This window comes from Medicago truncatula, chromosome 8, assembly GCF_003473485.1.
Source record: "Medicago truncatula cultivar Jemalong A17 chromosome 8, MtrunA17r5.0-ANR, whole genome shotgun sequence".
NCBI lineage: Eukaryota > Viridiplantae > Streptophyta > Magnoliopsida > Fabales > Fabaceae > Medicago > Medicago truncatula.
Window position 1 is genome coordinate 37,438,963 of NC_053049.1, and position 16,992 is coordinate 37,455,954.

The 16,992-nt window shown below is 30.1% G+C and overlaps 3 protein-coding genes across 3 annotated transcripts; all 3 read right to left on the reverse strand.

Moving 5' to 3' along the window:
* Window positions 1–1,381: 1,381 nt before the first annotated feature.
* On the reverse strand, window positions 1,382–2,427 carry LOC120577319 (polcalcin Cyn d 7). Its single transcript, XM_039828491.1, has one exon. It carries the CDS (start codon window positions 1,855–1,857, stop codon window positions 1,615–1,617), a length of 243 nt encoding a protein of 80 aa, XP_039684425.1. The 5' UTR covers window positions 1,858–2,427; the 3' UTR covers window positions 1,382–1,614.
* A 2,014-nt stretch (window positions 2,428–4,441) lies between these two features.
* Window positions 4,442–8,101, reverse strand: LOC120577318 (type IV inositol polyphosphate 5-phosphatase 9). Its single transcript, XM_039828490.1, has 7 exons — window positions 7,645–8,101; window positions 7,440–7,547; window positions 7,051–7,330; window positions 6,188–6,372; window positions 5,539–5,647; window positions 5,293–5,447; window positions 4,442–4,907 (listed from the first exon to the last, which is right to left on the reverse strand). Exons 1-7 carry the CDS (start codon window positions 7,824–7,826, stop codon window positions 4,664–4,666), a joined length of 1,263 nt encoding a protein of 420 aa, XP_039684424.1. The 5' UTR covers window positions 7,827–8,101; the 3' UTR covers window positions 4,442–4,663.
* A 2,667-nt stretch (window positions 8,102–10,768) lies between these two features.
* On the reverse strand, window positions 10,769–15,506 carry LOC120577290 (purple acid phosphatase 8). Its single transcript, XM_039828408.1, has 7 exons — window positions 15,185–15,506; window positions 12,769–12,925; window positions 12,042–12,149; window positions 11,822–11,949; window positions 11,545–11,673; window positions 11,366–11,433; window positions 10,769–11,199 (listed from the first exon to the last, which is right to left on the reverse strand). Exons 1-7 carry the CDS (start codon window positions 15,359–15,361, stop codon window positions 10,986–10,988), a joined length of 981 nt encoding a protein of 326 aa, XP_039684342.1. The 5' UTR covers window positions 15,362–15,506; the 3' UTR covers window positions 10,769–10,985.
* Between the last annotated feature and the right edge of the window lie 1,486 nt (window positions 15,507–16,992).

Sequence of the window (16,992 nt, forward strand, 5' to 3'; positions counted from 1 at the left end):
TAGTTTGTTAATCCTTCAAACTATCAAATGTGAACATTGTTATCTTTTTCCATTTAACTCTAGTAAAAAGGGTTTGGTGGCAGTGGCGGATCTTGTGTTTATTTCTACGGGGTGCCAAATATTTGTAGATTATATATTAAAAAGGTTTAAAAAATATACAATATTGTAAATTGGTGTGGTGATACAATTGTTTGATTGTAACATGGAGGTTCAAATCTCACTTGGACCTTCTTTTTTGTTTAATTGTTGAGATTGAGAGACTGTACAATCGTTGTAACACCTGCCTAATATGATATTTATATAAATGCTGGAGGTGTAGTGGCACTTGCGGATCTCCAAGGAGATCCGCCCCAGTTTGATGGACCCTTTTGATGTTAAAGATGACAATCTCCAATTAACCATTTATATTGTTCAAACATTTTTTATTAAAAGTCAAAATATCTAATAAAACATCACGTTCTTTATTTTCTCCGACAACGTTCATCATTTTCATCAAATTTAAAACAAATGATGCCAAATAAGTGTAGAATATCTTTATTGATGAAAGAATTGTGATTTGAGACTCAAATTTTGTAATAAAAAAGTTTTGAGCTTTTGAGGTATGAGAAAGGTTTAGTGTGGAAGAAGAATTGTAGTACAAAAGGTGGCACTTAGAAATATATACGAGATGTATGGGAATGTAATTTCTCATATACAGCAAACGAAAGTTAAGTTTCGATAAGATCATATTGTAACTTTTGATGAAAGAATTTGAAAAATTCAAGGGATCTTTGAGCATACGAATTGACCTATCAAGTAATTTTCATCCAATATTGTTTAGCTGAAGGTATCATTAATTATTTTTCTAGGTCATATTATGGTATCGTTAATTATTTTTCTTGGTCATATTATGGGCTTGAATGGTTAACTGGGACAAAATACCTTTTGAGTTGGGAGAATTTTGAATACAGGATAAGAAGATTCATTGTTTTGTACAAAACCAGAAAACCATTGCAACATGAAAGAAGAGATATAAAACCTAAAAAAAAAAGGAAATATAGAAGTATAGAAGTATCTGGTAACAAAAAAATGTACCAAGAAGGATAAGTCTTGTGAAAAGAAAGAAAAAAGTAAAAAAAAAAAAAAAAAAAAACATATCTTCAAGTTTTATATCATTCAATGTAAAACTTTTAACAATATATAAAAATTACGGTAAACTTTCTTTTAATCATCTAATTATTAATTTTTGGTTTTTCTGACCAAATTATTAATTTATGATTATGAGTACTCAGCATGATGTCTAGAATTTAAACTGTTTTTTGACAAGATGTTTAGAATATAATTATAAACTTGAAAACTAACTAAAAACCACAAATATGCTAACATAATAATAGTTGTCTATAAAAAATTAAATAGGAGTTGTACATATTATTTGCCAGTAACCATATGGACAAACAAGTGTCATCTATTGTCCAATGATGGAAGAGGCAGATCCTATACAACAACCAAAGGAAGCCCCGTACAAAAATACTCCTTAACAATTCCGAAGTTAATCACAAACCATGATTAACAAGAAATTTAACAAGGATGGTTTATTTATAATAATGATAATAATATAATAAGAGTGAAATTTGCTTAGAGTTTCTTCATGATATCGACCATCAAGTTAGGATGTGTACTTTGAAACTCAACCAACTCTTCAAGTGTAATAAAGCCATCACCATCTTTATCAATCTCGGACATTCTACGCTGAACTTCTTCCTGGGAAGTTAATCCCAACACTTTGAGAGCATCAGCAAACTCTGTCAATGAGATCTTGCCGTCGCCGTTCACATCAAAGCGCTTGAAAACACGTTCAACCTCAGCTCTGTCAGCCATGTTATTAAAATTACGTAACTTTAACTAACTTTTGTGATGAATGTATGATATTGAGAGGAATAGGATGTGAATTGTTAAAGATGCAATGAATATTGAACTTGAGTGAGCTGTTTAAAAAGTGGAAAACAAGGGTGTGCTTAATCATCGGATCACCTATGGAATTTTAGTGCATGTAAAAATGTAACATAAAATTTAGTCAATTTGATATTATTAGCAGAAGTTTCTATGCTTGCGTTAATTTCTTGTCTCAAATTTTCTACAGCCAATTATCATCCGATATGTGTGGACTGGCTGCCACTTTTTATGAGAATGGAAATATTTTAAAAAGAAAAAAAAAATTAAGGATGGGCATTTTTTTATGGGCAAGAGTCCTAATAACTTACAATAACTATAATCAAATATACCAATATTAAAATAACTAAATCGGATCCCTCAAATAGTAAATTAACTCATACACACTAAATGGAGCCCATAGTAGAAAGAAAGTGGGCAAGTTGGGTTAAGATCCTCTATTTAGATCTTCCCCTCAAAAAAAAAAAAAAATTCCTCTATAGATCATGTTCATTCTTTCTATTTAAATAGAGAAAGACGCAAGAAGTTTGAAAGAAAAAAAAATTATATAGCGAGACGCACTCGATAGTATAACTTTTTTTTAATCTCTCTAAATTAAATCCTCCATTTATTTTTAGAAATGTAGAGATCCTAATTTTTGTGGACTAGTCCTTCACCAACCTTTGAACAAAATTACTGATGCAATTAAGTTAGAATTTCAATTTTTGGCCAAAAATAGTTTGAAATTACAAATTAGAATTTCATTTTTAATTTATTATTAACTTTTTCTTGATGAAGTTAAATTAGCCCACTCAAATTGGCACCGAATCTAAGACTTTGAGGAGAAGCACACTCTCAAATCCCAAGTTAATACCACCAGACCAACTCAAATGAGTTTTAATTTATTATTAACTAAAGGGAAACTAATGATCATTCGTGTTGAATCATATTTGAAACTCTATCTCTTGTGGTGTCCTTTGAAATTACACAATTAAACTTTTACGGCCAAGCTAACTACTCATGAACAACTTCATGTTTAGTTGAACATGAAGGGGAACCATAAATTCAAATTGCTCCATCATATAGGAAAAAACTGTGGAATTCCAATAAGATGAGCAAGTTGCAATTGATGATGAATTGGATCACAGGATTCAGGGTCCCTATTAGATAGAGAGTTAGATCACACAATTCTAATTAAGAAATTTTTATTTTATTTTTCCCTCGAGGAGTACACGCCACAAGTCATATACCACTAGCCAGAAAAACACACATTAGCTTATTTCCTTCTCTCAAGTTGCATTCATAAAAAATAATATCATCTATACATATATATTTAACAATAGGTCTGTTCATCCTTGAAAACAAAAAGCTAACTGTGCAAGTTTCATGCACGGATATGGTGATGTAAGTTCCCTCTTGAAATTAATGCGAGTTTTAGAATATTATAAATCACCATATATATTAGAGAAAATTCAAATAGTCTAATAACAACTATTATGGAAACAATCTTAGAGAAGCATTAATATACTTCTAGGAACAATCTTAATTTTCAAGTATCTATAAAAAGACACCTATAGAAACAATTATATTCAAGTCTTTTAAGATGTAATTTCAATAATATTGAAAGTTTCACCACACTTTATCTCATCCTACAATAATTAACTCTCTAGGCTTATCCCATTTTAGTAAACATTTCATTACTAGTTCCAAAATTATATTTTGTAACATTCCCTCTTCCTATACAACAAATATAACAATACATTCGTAAGAAAAAAAGTATTTGATGAAAGATGTTAACCTCTTAAATAAATTTTAATACCTTAAAAAATTAGTCTTTACGGTTGCACGTGAAGACATGGGCGGTTTCAAGGTTCGACGAGTCTAGGCAGTTGTCCGGACTCTGACCCAAAAAACTTTTGCAATTTTTTATGTAAATTCCTCTGAATTTCTTATATAAACCCCTATAAATTGGACAATTTCTTTAGATTTTTTTTATTATTTGCTTGCAATTTCTTATATAAACCCCTAGAAATATGTTGCAAATTTATTTTGTGCAGGCTTTATAATAATCCTAACTCCGCCACTACGTGAAGAAATACATTTGATTTACCAAAAAAAAAAATCCCATCAAAAAGAGAAAAGGAAAGAGGATAACAATACATACCTTATGCCGGTTCAAACCAAATTAATGTCCTTCTAACACCCTTAAAAAAATAATTAATGTCCTTCCAACTAGCTCAATAATTGGCTTATAAATTATATTTCAGTCTTTTTGGAGAGTAGTTTTACTTTTTCTAATACCATGATTAATAAATAAGTTTAAGTCCCCTATTTGATTCTCATGTTGCATATTCGACAAGAAAAATTTGATTAGTTATTTGGAGTGGGCACTAGATGCTAATTTAATTTTAAGCTTCAAGATACATGAGATTATTTACGACTCTAATATTAAGACATTCAAAATTCTCAAACATTCTTCAATGAATGATATCTGTTTTAAAAATTGTTTTAAAATAGTTGTACAAATATCATGTATGTTATTTAATCGAGTATTGCGTTTCATTGTGCATCATTTTTCACATTATAACAAGAATACAATCCAATTCAACGACAACCAAATTTACTGTATACTCCTCAGCAACAAAAACTTTATGTCCCCTACAACAACTTTCCCACTTTCTTTCCACTCAAATTCTAATTCTATTTTCTTGTTTATACACATTAATTTATGTCCACAATCACACTGATGGTTAATTTACAACCGGAAACTTGATTGTTTTCTACATACAAGTTCATCTGTGGTAGAAACTTCAAAAGGAGTTTTAATTTGCTCAAATCTTTCTGATAGAGACAAATTCTGTAAGGTTTTGACCTCAGATGAAACCCTTACTTCTGCAGTAAAAATTGCCTTAACAGGCCTATGATCTGATAGTTTTGATTCACTCCTTGTGTACTCAAGTTGCTTCAAATCTTTTCCATACCATACTATTCTATCACACCTAAAATTAAGATTAACAAACAAAAATTAAATTAAATAAATATACAATTTTAAATGTTACTTCTCAAATAGAAATTTTTTTAACCATGTTAAAAATGTGTAGTATAAAGTGGCCAACCAGATTTCAGGACAAAATTCTATATTTTTTATGTAGCTCTTACACTTCACATCAGATACGTGTTGGATGGTTGTTGTTCGGTATCCTATATGTATCGGAGTACTCTGACATGACACTGATTCATACAATTACTTACAAAAATATCATTTTCTTAAACTATTATCAACGTCGACGTATTAGTATTAATGTCGTGTATGTTTGTGTTGGTCTCTCATGGTACATGTGAACATATATAATAATGAATTTTATAGTATTGTTAATTTCTTACCAAGCTGGTGCTCGCCTCTTTTCTATCTTTTTTCCAGGACAACAGCAACCATAATATATATCCGAATTTGGACAATATTTGTAGGTAGGTGCAAATTTGATTGGTCCTTCATGCCATCCTCTTAAATTGTTGCCATTCATTAGCTCCATCATTAGCTTCATTCCCATTGGATGCAATTAAATTAGAGATAAGTTTGTTTAAAGAGAAATTTTTTTAAGGGAATTGTTGATGACTTTTTCAACAAACCTGATCATTTTCTAATAAGGAATCCCACTCTTTTTTCTCTACAAGTAAGCGTGTCGTTTCCTCTGGAAGAGAAATCCTATAATTTAAATCTCCAAGCAATATTACATGACTGCACAAAACATTATGTGATTAATTATTTGGCTAAAATATAATACTACAAGAATATATATATATATATATATATATATATATATATATATATATATATATATATAATTAAGTACAAGTTGAGAGAGCTAGAGAGATTATGTGGTTAACTGTAACATTGGATATATTTTTATAAGTGCATGCAATGTAAGTGCAAAAATATATTTACAACGTTTTTCTTTGGTAACTTTCTGTTTACTCACCGGCCCACTATATTTTATACTACCAGAAAACAGACATGACACTTTGTTTAATGACAACTTTTCAAACTTTTGAAAAGACTAACATATTAATATTTTGGAGCATTTTTTCTATGGGGACCAAAGTTGGAGAATATTGATCATTAGTGACGGTTCTTTGTTTACAAGAAAAATTAATTATTTCAGCCAAAAAAATATTTGGACCTTGTTTTCATGATTTATTGTGAAAGGAACATAATTATTATTGAATTACTAGTTGTATTAGAAATCAAATTGGACGGTTTCAAACTATTGTTACTTACTCATGGTCTAGAATATTTCTTGGCAATTCAAACAAAGGACCTCTAGGAAAGCTAGTCCTAGAAAAAATTTCAGCAACATTTGAATTCCTACACTTTTCATCCCCTTCTTTGCCCCCTGAAGCTAGATGGCTACACACAAAGCAGAAGCTTGCTTCATGTAATTGAAATCTCACTGATACAGAACCCTGCAAATTAATTGGTGTAGAAAATAAGATTTTTAGTTAACCAATGAGATGCATGATTTTAGTCTTCAGACTATTGGCTGCAGAACCCTGCAAATTAATTGGTGTACAAATAAGATTTTTAGATAACCAATTAGAGGCAAGATATTAGACTATTGGCTTCTTTTAAAAGGTCGATGTTGACGGATTTGGATTGTAAGTCAATAATCTCACGCACCCATGCAGTAAACACATCAATGGTCGTGATGATCCAAATTTCAAGCTTTATATTTTAAATAAAAGAAATATCAAAATATGTATTGAAATCTGGATCGTCTGACATCAATGCAACAACTACTAATGTGGTAACTATGTGAATGTGTGGGATTGTTCCTACGGGCAATCCAAATTGAATGTTGACAGTGATATATGACATATGTGATGAGGTTATGGTGCAAAATAATACTCCCTCCGGTCTCAAATGTAAGCAACTTTTCACTTTTTAGATTCATCTAATAAATGATGTATGTGGTCCATCACCACATACATCATTTATTAGATGAATCTAAAAAGTGAAAAGTTGTTTACATTTGAGACCGGAGGGAATAGTTCTTATGAAAGTTCAGGTGCATAATTAATTAATAATATTAATTTCATATGGAGTTGGTTATAGTTATAGGCTTATAGCTTTATAGGTCTCACCTTGTTTCCTAAACATCTCATTATGCCACAACCTATGCATGACACACTTGGATGTTGAATGAATGGACGAATATCTCTCCTTGTCCATACAGATATGAATATTCCAACCATTTGTTTGCTAATTATACATTGGAAATCATCATGTGTGGATTCACTATGAACGTTGTCTCTATGATCCTTATTCAAAGCTTTTCTGATTATGGAATTCCATTTATTGGAAATCTCATTGTTTTCTGATCCCAATACATTTGAAGCTTTTAGAGGCACTATTTCTTGAAACCTGAATTGTAATTAAACAGGACAATAAATAATTTGTCTTAAAAAAGGTCCAATTCTAAACATGTTTTTTCTATGGTACCTATACAAAACATGGATTAGTGGTACATTACCCAAGTACATAGATGTCACAGGAGTTGTTTTTTGCCTCCAACAAATCATCTACACTTAAATCTTCATCCGGTGCAATCCCACCTATGTTCCATGTACTAACAAAAATCCTTTACATGAAAATAAGCAAAAACAGTATTAGAAATGTTAAGAGGAAAAAAAAATAGAAACAAAACATCCAAGTACTAGTGATCAGAGGATATTTACTTGTATTTGTGTTTGTCCTTAGGATGATTAGGAACTGTTTCAGAACTATGATCAATGTCTGCAAAATTCAACAAAGGTTCATCATAACTAGGATAATCTGCTATGAAGTTGGTGCTTCCTAGTCGCTTCTTGAGTATCTTATTAGCCACTAATGTAGGCCACATGTTATACAGAAATGGCATATATATAATAATTGATGTCGATAAAAGTTAAGGTGAGAGACTAGAATTAGTGCTCACTTCTGCATGCTTTGCAACAGAAAGGATTATATAGAAGAAATGGAAGAGATCATTACAGGGAAGAGAGAGACTTGAAGAGGAGAGGAAGGCTTTTCATGTGACGTAAAAGATGATGCACATTAATTATATTTCAATATATGAACTTTTGTCCTAGCTAGTGGAAGAGAGTTTGATCAATAACACAACATGGGTCTACACTTTTCTTGCTGATTTGAATTTTTCTGTTTGTTTAGTTGATAATTAAAGGATATATCACATATTAATTTATATCGTTGAAGATGCATGGATGCAAGTGGGAGTTAAGCTAGCTATATAGTGTGGTCCATGACAAACTATAGCTAGGCAAGTATATTGGAAAGTGATATATATTTTTGGATTAAATATAGGAAAAGTGATATAATTGACATATGTGAGTATTATCTAAAAGATGAGATTAACAACAACAACAAAAAAAGAAACTCACTACTACAACTTAGCTCATTTTCTTTTATTTGTTGAAATTCGATAGGTTGCACTATGACAAAAGTAATATTGTTCAGAGTAAAATGGACTTTGATTCTAAATCAATATCTCAGACTTTAGCATTGCGGATGAAAAAATACAGTTGGAAGGAGAGATCCACTAAAGACGGTCAATCAAATTCAATGACTTCCAAGCAATCACTTTCACAAATAATATTGATATTGATGATAATCAGTCATATAATGTTTTAACATTGCCTAGGAGTCAATTTAGAGTCATTCTATAAATTTTTCATAAGTTTTAGTTATGTTTTTGAATTATGTCCCTTCATCCAAATAATGAAGACGAGTACATGATAAATAAACTTGACAAAAGACTAAATATCAAAGTGTGAACTTAGAATTGAATTATTAAAAATAAAAACGAACACCAATAATATGCAGACACAATGGATGCATAGTTAGATACTATTTCTAGGTCACAATGTTTGTTTTTAATATTATCTACCTGGCGCCATTTATCCGTACAGTTTTAAATTTTAACTTATTCTTTCACCTACGCTTTTTTTTTTCTTTTGACAAAATGATCTACGCTTTTAGTTTTTGATCTACGATTTATGTCAACATAAAACCGTTAATGTAAGTTGATCTCAACTCAAACCTAGCAAAGATCTGAGGAATCTACATACAATATGAGAACTTTGTTGATGATAAGTAGATATGTGCATTAGAGTTTTCTCATAGTCCAATTATCTTAAATACTGTGATTATCTCTTCTAGTCGAGATTCAAACAATGATTCACTATATTGTGTGAGTCTAACCTCTTTCATTGAATTCAACTTTGTTTTTACTCGACTTAAAAGTTTTTAATTAGAAAAATAATGTAATATATTGCCAATACAAAAATAATGGTAATATAAATAATACAAGGTACCGTAGTTGATAGGGACATGCATTGTTATATACAGGACACCTTTAAAATAAATAATACAAGTAAGAACCAATCTCAATTTTGTGCCGGCGTCTCTCTGGCTGGACTTCCACTCTTTTTGGATTTTGTATTTATAATACTGCCACCACTGGCTCTGTCTTAGTATTTTTTATTTTTTAAAAAACTGGCTCTGTTATTAAAAACAACTTTTGAAGAATGACTTTTTCCTGAGATAATTTATTTAAGGCGCAATCCAGAATGATGGGACGATAAGATTAAATTGTTTGTGCTTGAAATATGGTGCAATTGCAATACCTGGAAAATGGACTACAGAGAAGCAATTGTCCTTTCGTGTATACTAGAAGTGGTAGTCTTTGATATATATTACTTAATTTGTTTCATATATTTAAGAAATTACACTTTGCATCAAATAAATAAAAAGAAAGAAAGAAACTACACTACACTTTCCTATTCCTTTGTTTATATACTACATACTTTTTATTAAAAAAAATAAGTTATCACCAAAAGAAGTATTGTTCTCTTAAATAGGAAAGCATATTCTATATCCATACTACTAGCTAGTTTAAGCCATATGAGTTATTAATCTTTCATTTGCAGTACCCTAATAATAGACTACATCAAGCAAACTAAATAAAAACAATCCCAAAACATATTTAAAGCAATCTTTGATGAAGATTAAACCTATTGTGCATAAAATCATATTTAAAGCAAACATTTGCAACCAGTCAGGTCAAGTACTACCCTCAATGTAGATATGGGAAATTATGAATCTAAAACCTCTAATAATGGACAAACAATTCATCCATTTATTTATAGTTGCCAAGAGACAATGGAGAGATGCTGTTAAAGTCTTTGACAACCATGATAGAATCACGCCCAAGTCTAGGGAGATCCAACCTCTATGGCGAACAATTTCAATAGCAAGCATGGTTGCAGTAAGTTAGCTTAAGCAATAAAAAAAAAACTCAAATTATGAGCAAAACCTCGTAATTACCAATATAATCTCCATATAAACTTTCACAGGCAAACGAACGAGTCAGGAGAGCCATGCGAAGTGCAACCAGCCACTGTTGTATTTAATTCAAGGAGAATGATGTTTAATCCAATTGATTATTTGATGATTAGAGCAAAGGGGTGACATTTAACATATAAAAAAAAAAAAAAACTTCAGCTCTAAAAATTGATGAAAATATATGTCCTTTAGATTGAGAAGCTAAGCATGTTATAGAGCATTTGATAGTACTAATTGTACTAGGTAAACCAATCAATGTGTTGTTGAATCAAATATGATTTCTATACTTCCAACATATTGGTCAAATCACATACACTGGCACTTAATTATAATACTATACACATGAGTTATGTTGCATTTCTGCAAAATGCACTTTCAACGGTGAATGCATTTCAACCTTTTGATAGATTCGTTAAAAAGAACATAACAGAACAGGTGTAACACTTTGGAGACTCATGCTGTGGTCCAATGAACTCCTTTTCAACATTCCGATTATTAATAATGTTCTTTATTTCAATTAATAAGTTAAACGACTAGCATACAAATACTTGCATCATTTTAATAAATTAATATTGCAAAGTATCAAATCAAAACCAAACCAAATGATCCAATTAAAGGCAATTTACAATAATTGTTCATTCTTGTTTTTATGCCCCTGCTTTGTTTTGGTGCTAGTTCACAAGGTTGAATGAAGCTGCTTAGAGGTGTTCCATTTGTGTAAAACATTGCCAAAGACATCATAGAATGCTATATTCAGTTCAGTTTGAATAACATGCACAGACATGAATCCTTGACCATCGTAATAGAATTTCATCTCTTCTTGATTCAACCAGCTCACATCACCTCCCCATGCCTTTGACCCTCCACCACTAGTCAAAAATTGAATTGGACTGAAATGAAACATAATATAACATAGATTTAATTAGGGTTAATCTCAATGTTCATTATTCAAATTCTGCTAGACTTCAATGAATTAATTACCAGCTACATACATTTAATATTGTGTGATTAATTTGTTTTTGTTATCATATGCATATCACTTGAGTATCAACGAACCTGTTAAGACTGCTTATGTGTTGTAGGCAGTGATCGTGTCCATTCATGAAAAGATCAACGTCGTTTGCCTGAAATTCAATCATAAAATTAATATCAGAATGCAAAGCATAATAAATATAGGAATTTTTTTTTGGGATCTCTCTTTTTGTAAATGTAATATGAGAATGCATCTTAATTACCTCAAGAATTGGGAGGAGTTGGTTTACAAGCTCTTCAGTATCACCGTGATGACCAGCACTTCTAATTGTATGGTGACCTACCACAATCTTCCACTTTGCATTTGATTGTTTTAAAGCCAAATCCAAATCCTATTGAAGATGCCCATAATATATAAATAGTAAATTAATAACATAAAAACATAAAGCCTAACATATATATATGGTCTGTTTTTTAATATGATTTTTCTAATAGTTTTATATTATTATTCATATGAGATCAGTGATAATTGGTTTGAACCTTGAGGAGGTTGGAAATGTATTGTTTTCTAGGCCATGTGCCTCTCCAATCATAAACATGGTCCTCAGGTTCTGTAAAATATTTGTCCACAAACGGCGTAGTATCTACAAAGAAAAACTCTACAAATTCTGAAACACAAAATATGATTTCATTAGCAATTGCATGTCATGTATACATAGATCAAAATTAATATGAGGGAAAAAATAAAAATTCTTTTCACCTGTATTGACCACATAGGATCTTGAGCAAAACCATCTATTGTCAAGATTTGTAAGAACAGGGCTCAGCTGTGCCTCAACGTTGCCTCTATAGTCATGGTTTCCTAAAACTGCAGAACCAATAAGGTTGTGTAGACACCAACTATGTTATAATTACATCTTCAATAGTGTTTTTTTTTTTTAAAACATGTAAAATTAATCAAATCCATCTGTTGAAGTGTCATATGCTATGCTTAGCAAAACTTCTGCTTAAGTGTATCTTTGTCTGCTTTTAATTTTTTTTTCATTTGATTTATAAAAAAGTGGCTCCAATAATTGAAATTAAGGTTTTTTTTTTTATTATGTAGATCAATTCTTCTAAATTTTAGACACCAAGGTGTCTTGTCATGTTATTAGTCTCACATTTGATGAGATGAGATCGTTGGTAAATGTTTTATTAGTATGGATATTTTTCACCTTACAACCCTATTTTGTTAGGTTGTGTTAAACTCAATTCAAATTATAAATAGTATGAGTTTATTTAAAATCTATATGTTATCAAATCTCATCATCGGATCACTCGAATCACACTCTAGATGTTCTGTCTTAGATGAGTGAGTATGTGTGAGAGACTGAGAGTGATAGAAGTTTCACATTTAATAAGATAAGAATTAAAAATGTTTTTATAAGTGGGACATGCTTTGTTTTATGCAAGAGATGGAAATTTTAGTTATGAATTTAAAGTCTTACCATTGTACCATTGCTTCTGCAAGCTTGGAGCAGTGTAGATTTTGGTGAATGAATGGTGAAAGGATGTATCATCTATGCCTTTCAAGCCATTGTCATAAAAATTGTCGCCTGTGGAAATCACAAAATCGATGTCCAATTGTTCTCCAATATAACCCATCTAGTAGTAAAACAAGATGAATTAATTAGAGTCAAGACAAGAATAGAACACATGGAAAACTCAAAACATTATTTCTAGAGATGGGCTTCAGATTCCTCATCAGTGATATACCCCAATGCGACAAAAAAGAGTGGATTTTGTGTTCTTAACGCACAAAATGTAAAAATACAACGAATACAACACATATAAAAATGAGTTACAATAGGATGGTCATATGGAAGAAAAATACATGTTTATGAACTTAACTCAATTGATAAGACATTGTATAATATACGCAGAGGTCGGGGTTCGAACTCCAAACATCACATTGATTTTTTGAAGAATTCTAACGCTTAAGTTACTTGATCAAAAAAAATAAAAAAATATATTATAATAACTTTTTAAAATTGTACTATCTTATGTACTTCTATTGGGATACCCTTTAAATTTGTTTTTGTTAATATATTTTGCTTGTTAAACAAATTTATGCATAGTAATTTTGTTTTGTTGCAATGGAACTAAGTGTATAATACTTTATCAAGCAGATGTATTATGTATAATCAAATTTAGAATATCAAGAATATTTGATCACATGAACAAATAATTAAGTTTAGGTGGTTAGTATGTTCCACTAAATAACAAATTGTAAACAATTTCTTATTGTAACTATTTTTGTCAGATTTTTAAAGAGTTTGACCCTGATCTATTTAAATAACCAAAAAAAAATTACAAAAAATAAACAAATCATTTTAAAAAGTCTAAATCTAGTCATTTTACTAAATGATTCAGGTTAAGTCAAACTTTAAGTACGTCAAGTCATAGACTCTTATCAAATCGAATCAAACTTTAAATACGTCAAGCCATAGACTCCTATCAAATAGTCTCGTCCACGGAATCAATATTTATAAGTGAAGAATTGCATATTCAACCTACATCCTTACTATGCATTCTTTCAAAACAAAACCTACATCATATTAAATGTCCCACAATATTTTTATTATTTGAATTTGAGTTGTATTTACGGAAACAATATCTTCTAGATAAGTTTAAGCAGAATAATTTATATAGCTTCATAACTCATGCCTTTTCAATTCACAGTAAAATAATTATTCATGATGATGACCTTAGATGTTTCGGTCCAAATAAGAACTGAACCACTTAAAGACAGCATTATAGAGATTTTTTTTTTTTGACAAACAGCATTATAGAGATATACACTACAGCACCTTTAATTGTTTATCTTTTGCTTGTAACTTATATGCAATTTTTTATTCTATTACCTTTTATCATCCAAACAACTTTATTTTAAAGCATACAAAATGTGGATTATTGGTCTATTTAGAACCGAACTAAATATTCACCTTCTTTACATAGTTAAACTTTGTGTGTTTATAGAGATGAGTGTTTATAGAAGAACACTCTTTCTTTTTTGTGCACCCTACTTAATATATTTTTTGAAAAATTAATAAAAATTGTTGAAATATATAATTATTTATAGGATCTAATTATCACATTTTTGTGAGGCACTGGATTGGAGGAAGTTTGTGCTTAGTGTTAAAACATTTTTATTCATAAAAAAATTACAATTCATTTTTTTAGTGCACCTGATAAACAAAATTATGATTATGGGAAATTTTGGTATATATTTTTGTTGCTTTTGAATATTATTATAAATTTGTGGACAAAATTTGTTCGTGATCAGCCTTTTTTTTAAGAATCAAAATAAATAAGTTGTACTAAAATTAATTAAGCACCCACTTTGAATAACAAGGAAAAACATGTTAAGGGAAACTTCGTTATATTTGCTTTAATAATTTTTTGTGAAGTTTGGAGATCCTATATATATATATATATATATATATATATATATATATATATATATATATATATATATATATATATATATATATGGGTTTTGCTAGAAGCCACCTATGAAGGTGTCTTTTAACAACTTACATCTCGGTGTGATTTTTACTTTTTAGTTATAACTTTGCTAAAAGACACTTTCATAAAAATTAGTTGGTGTCTTTTAGCAAATGCTCATAGAATAACTTGTTAAAAGACACCTTCATAAAAGATGTCTTCTAGCAAAACCCTATATATATATATCAAATTCTATGGTACATCCAATATATTTGAGTGTACATCCAATATATTTGAGTGTACCGATACACCCACTCTTTAAATTAATAGTTAAATAAGTTGTTTTTTTAGGAAAAATATTATTTTTTAACTCACACACACTACATTAAGCTCACCAAGTTAATCCATATACATTACCTGCAATGCAACTTGAGATTGGTTGTAACCACCTCTTCTTCCCCAATCTCCAATCACCAAGAAGCTTAGAGACCCATCTGGTTTAGGTGCATGTTCAAACGACTGAAGCTCTGCAGAGGAATAAACCAAACATTGGGTTATGGTCGCTATGAATACAACTAGAACTAGAAGGGACATGGTGATTTCGGAGTCAGAAGAAAGGTTTGGGACTTTGGGGTGATTTTGATAAGACACTCTAATGGCCTTTTATATATGTTACTTGAAGTGGAATTAAGATGATTGTGTAGGATTCAAACAATCAACATGGAGTGTCGATAGGGCCAATCATCCATTATCCACATTTGTACAACTGGAAAAGAGAAATTACTCGATGCATGGGGTCCATAAGAACAGTTTAATTTTGATGTTGTATAAATAAATAGTCAATTCAGGGTAGATTTAATTATTATAAAAATGTATATCATGCATGATTATTATATTTGAATATGAAGAAGTATCCTTCAACAAATAATATTATAATATGAAATCATCTTTCAAAATCCACATCTTACTATATTATTGTTGCAACTTTAATTGATGATGACGCAACACTTGCATAACCACTCATTGAGAGAACACTTGGAATAAACTTTGTATTATTGATGGTTATGATATATGAATACAAATCATACACTTAACTAACCCAAATTAATTGATCAACTCTACTAAATCTGAATTTTTTCGACGGTGTTTGAGATTCGAACCCGAACCTTACATATATTAATATTGTCTTTACTAACTGAGTTAAGCTCACGGAACTACTAAATCTGAATTAAAACTAATTAACATACCCCTTTAATTCGGATTCCACAAACACTTAATTTTGGAGCAACAAAATATTATTCACGGATCTCAAATTTCAAAGGTGAAATAACCCTGCGTTATATCATGCGAAATAATTCTGACGAAAGCTTATTGTTGCTCTGCAGAATACACGTTCCAACTAAAACATATTAGCTTCTCCTCATGACAAATTGTTCGTTATGAATATTAGACGATAACCCGCACCTTTTAATTTTTGGTTGGGTGTTTACGAGCATTACCCTATATAAAATGTGATTAAATTTGATTGGTTAATGAGATTCAATCAAAAACATATCGAGATAATCCTAATTCAAATAAAAATAATTCTTAATCAAACTCTATTTTTAATGTTAAAAAATAATCAAACTCTACTTTACGAACTCCAAATTATTATGATTTTTGCTCGAGAAACAAGGGTTAGTAGCATATAAAGTAATTGATGTCTCAAACATAGTCGGTTCTAATTTATCTTTGTAAGTTCTCACTTTTATTTTTTGTTATTAGTGGTGATTTTGAGTTAGTTTTTTACCTGGAGTCGACACTCTTCATCTTCCTCCATCTTTCAATTTAAATAAGTGGTTTTCAAATAGATCTTGATTTTTCTTGTGTTTTTCATAATTTTGTTGTCTCGATGTGGTGTTGTTTTATTCGTCATTTTGGTGCGACTGTTTAATTTTTGTCTTGTACAATGTTTGTTCGGTTCAAACAAATCAACTTCAATATGTTACATATATAATCAAATTATTAGATCTTCAACGTTGTTGATATGGAGAAATGACTATTTCTATCACTCTTATCTTATCACATTACTTTTAGATATTTAATCATTTTATATTATTAAAAAAAAATTAATCAAATTATGACTTTTTTTTCCTGACCAAAAAAAAAAAAACTTGATATTGTAATTTTTTTGCCGATTCAGTTTTTAAAATGACATTGAATTTGTATTTGAATTTAGGGATAAA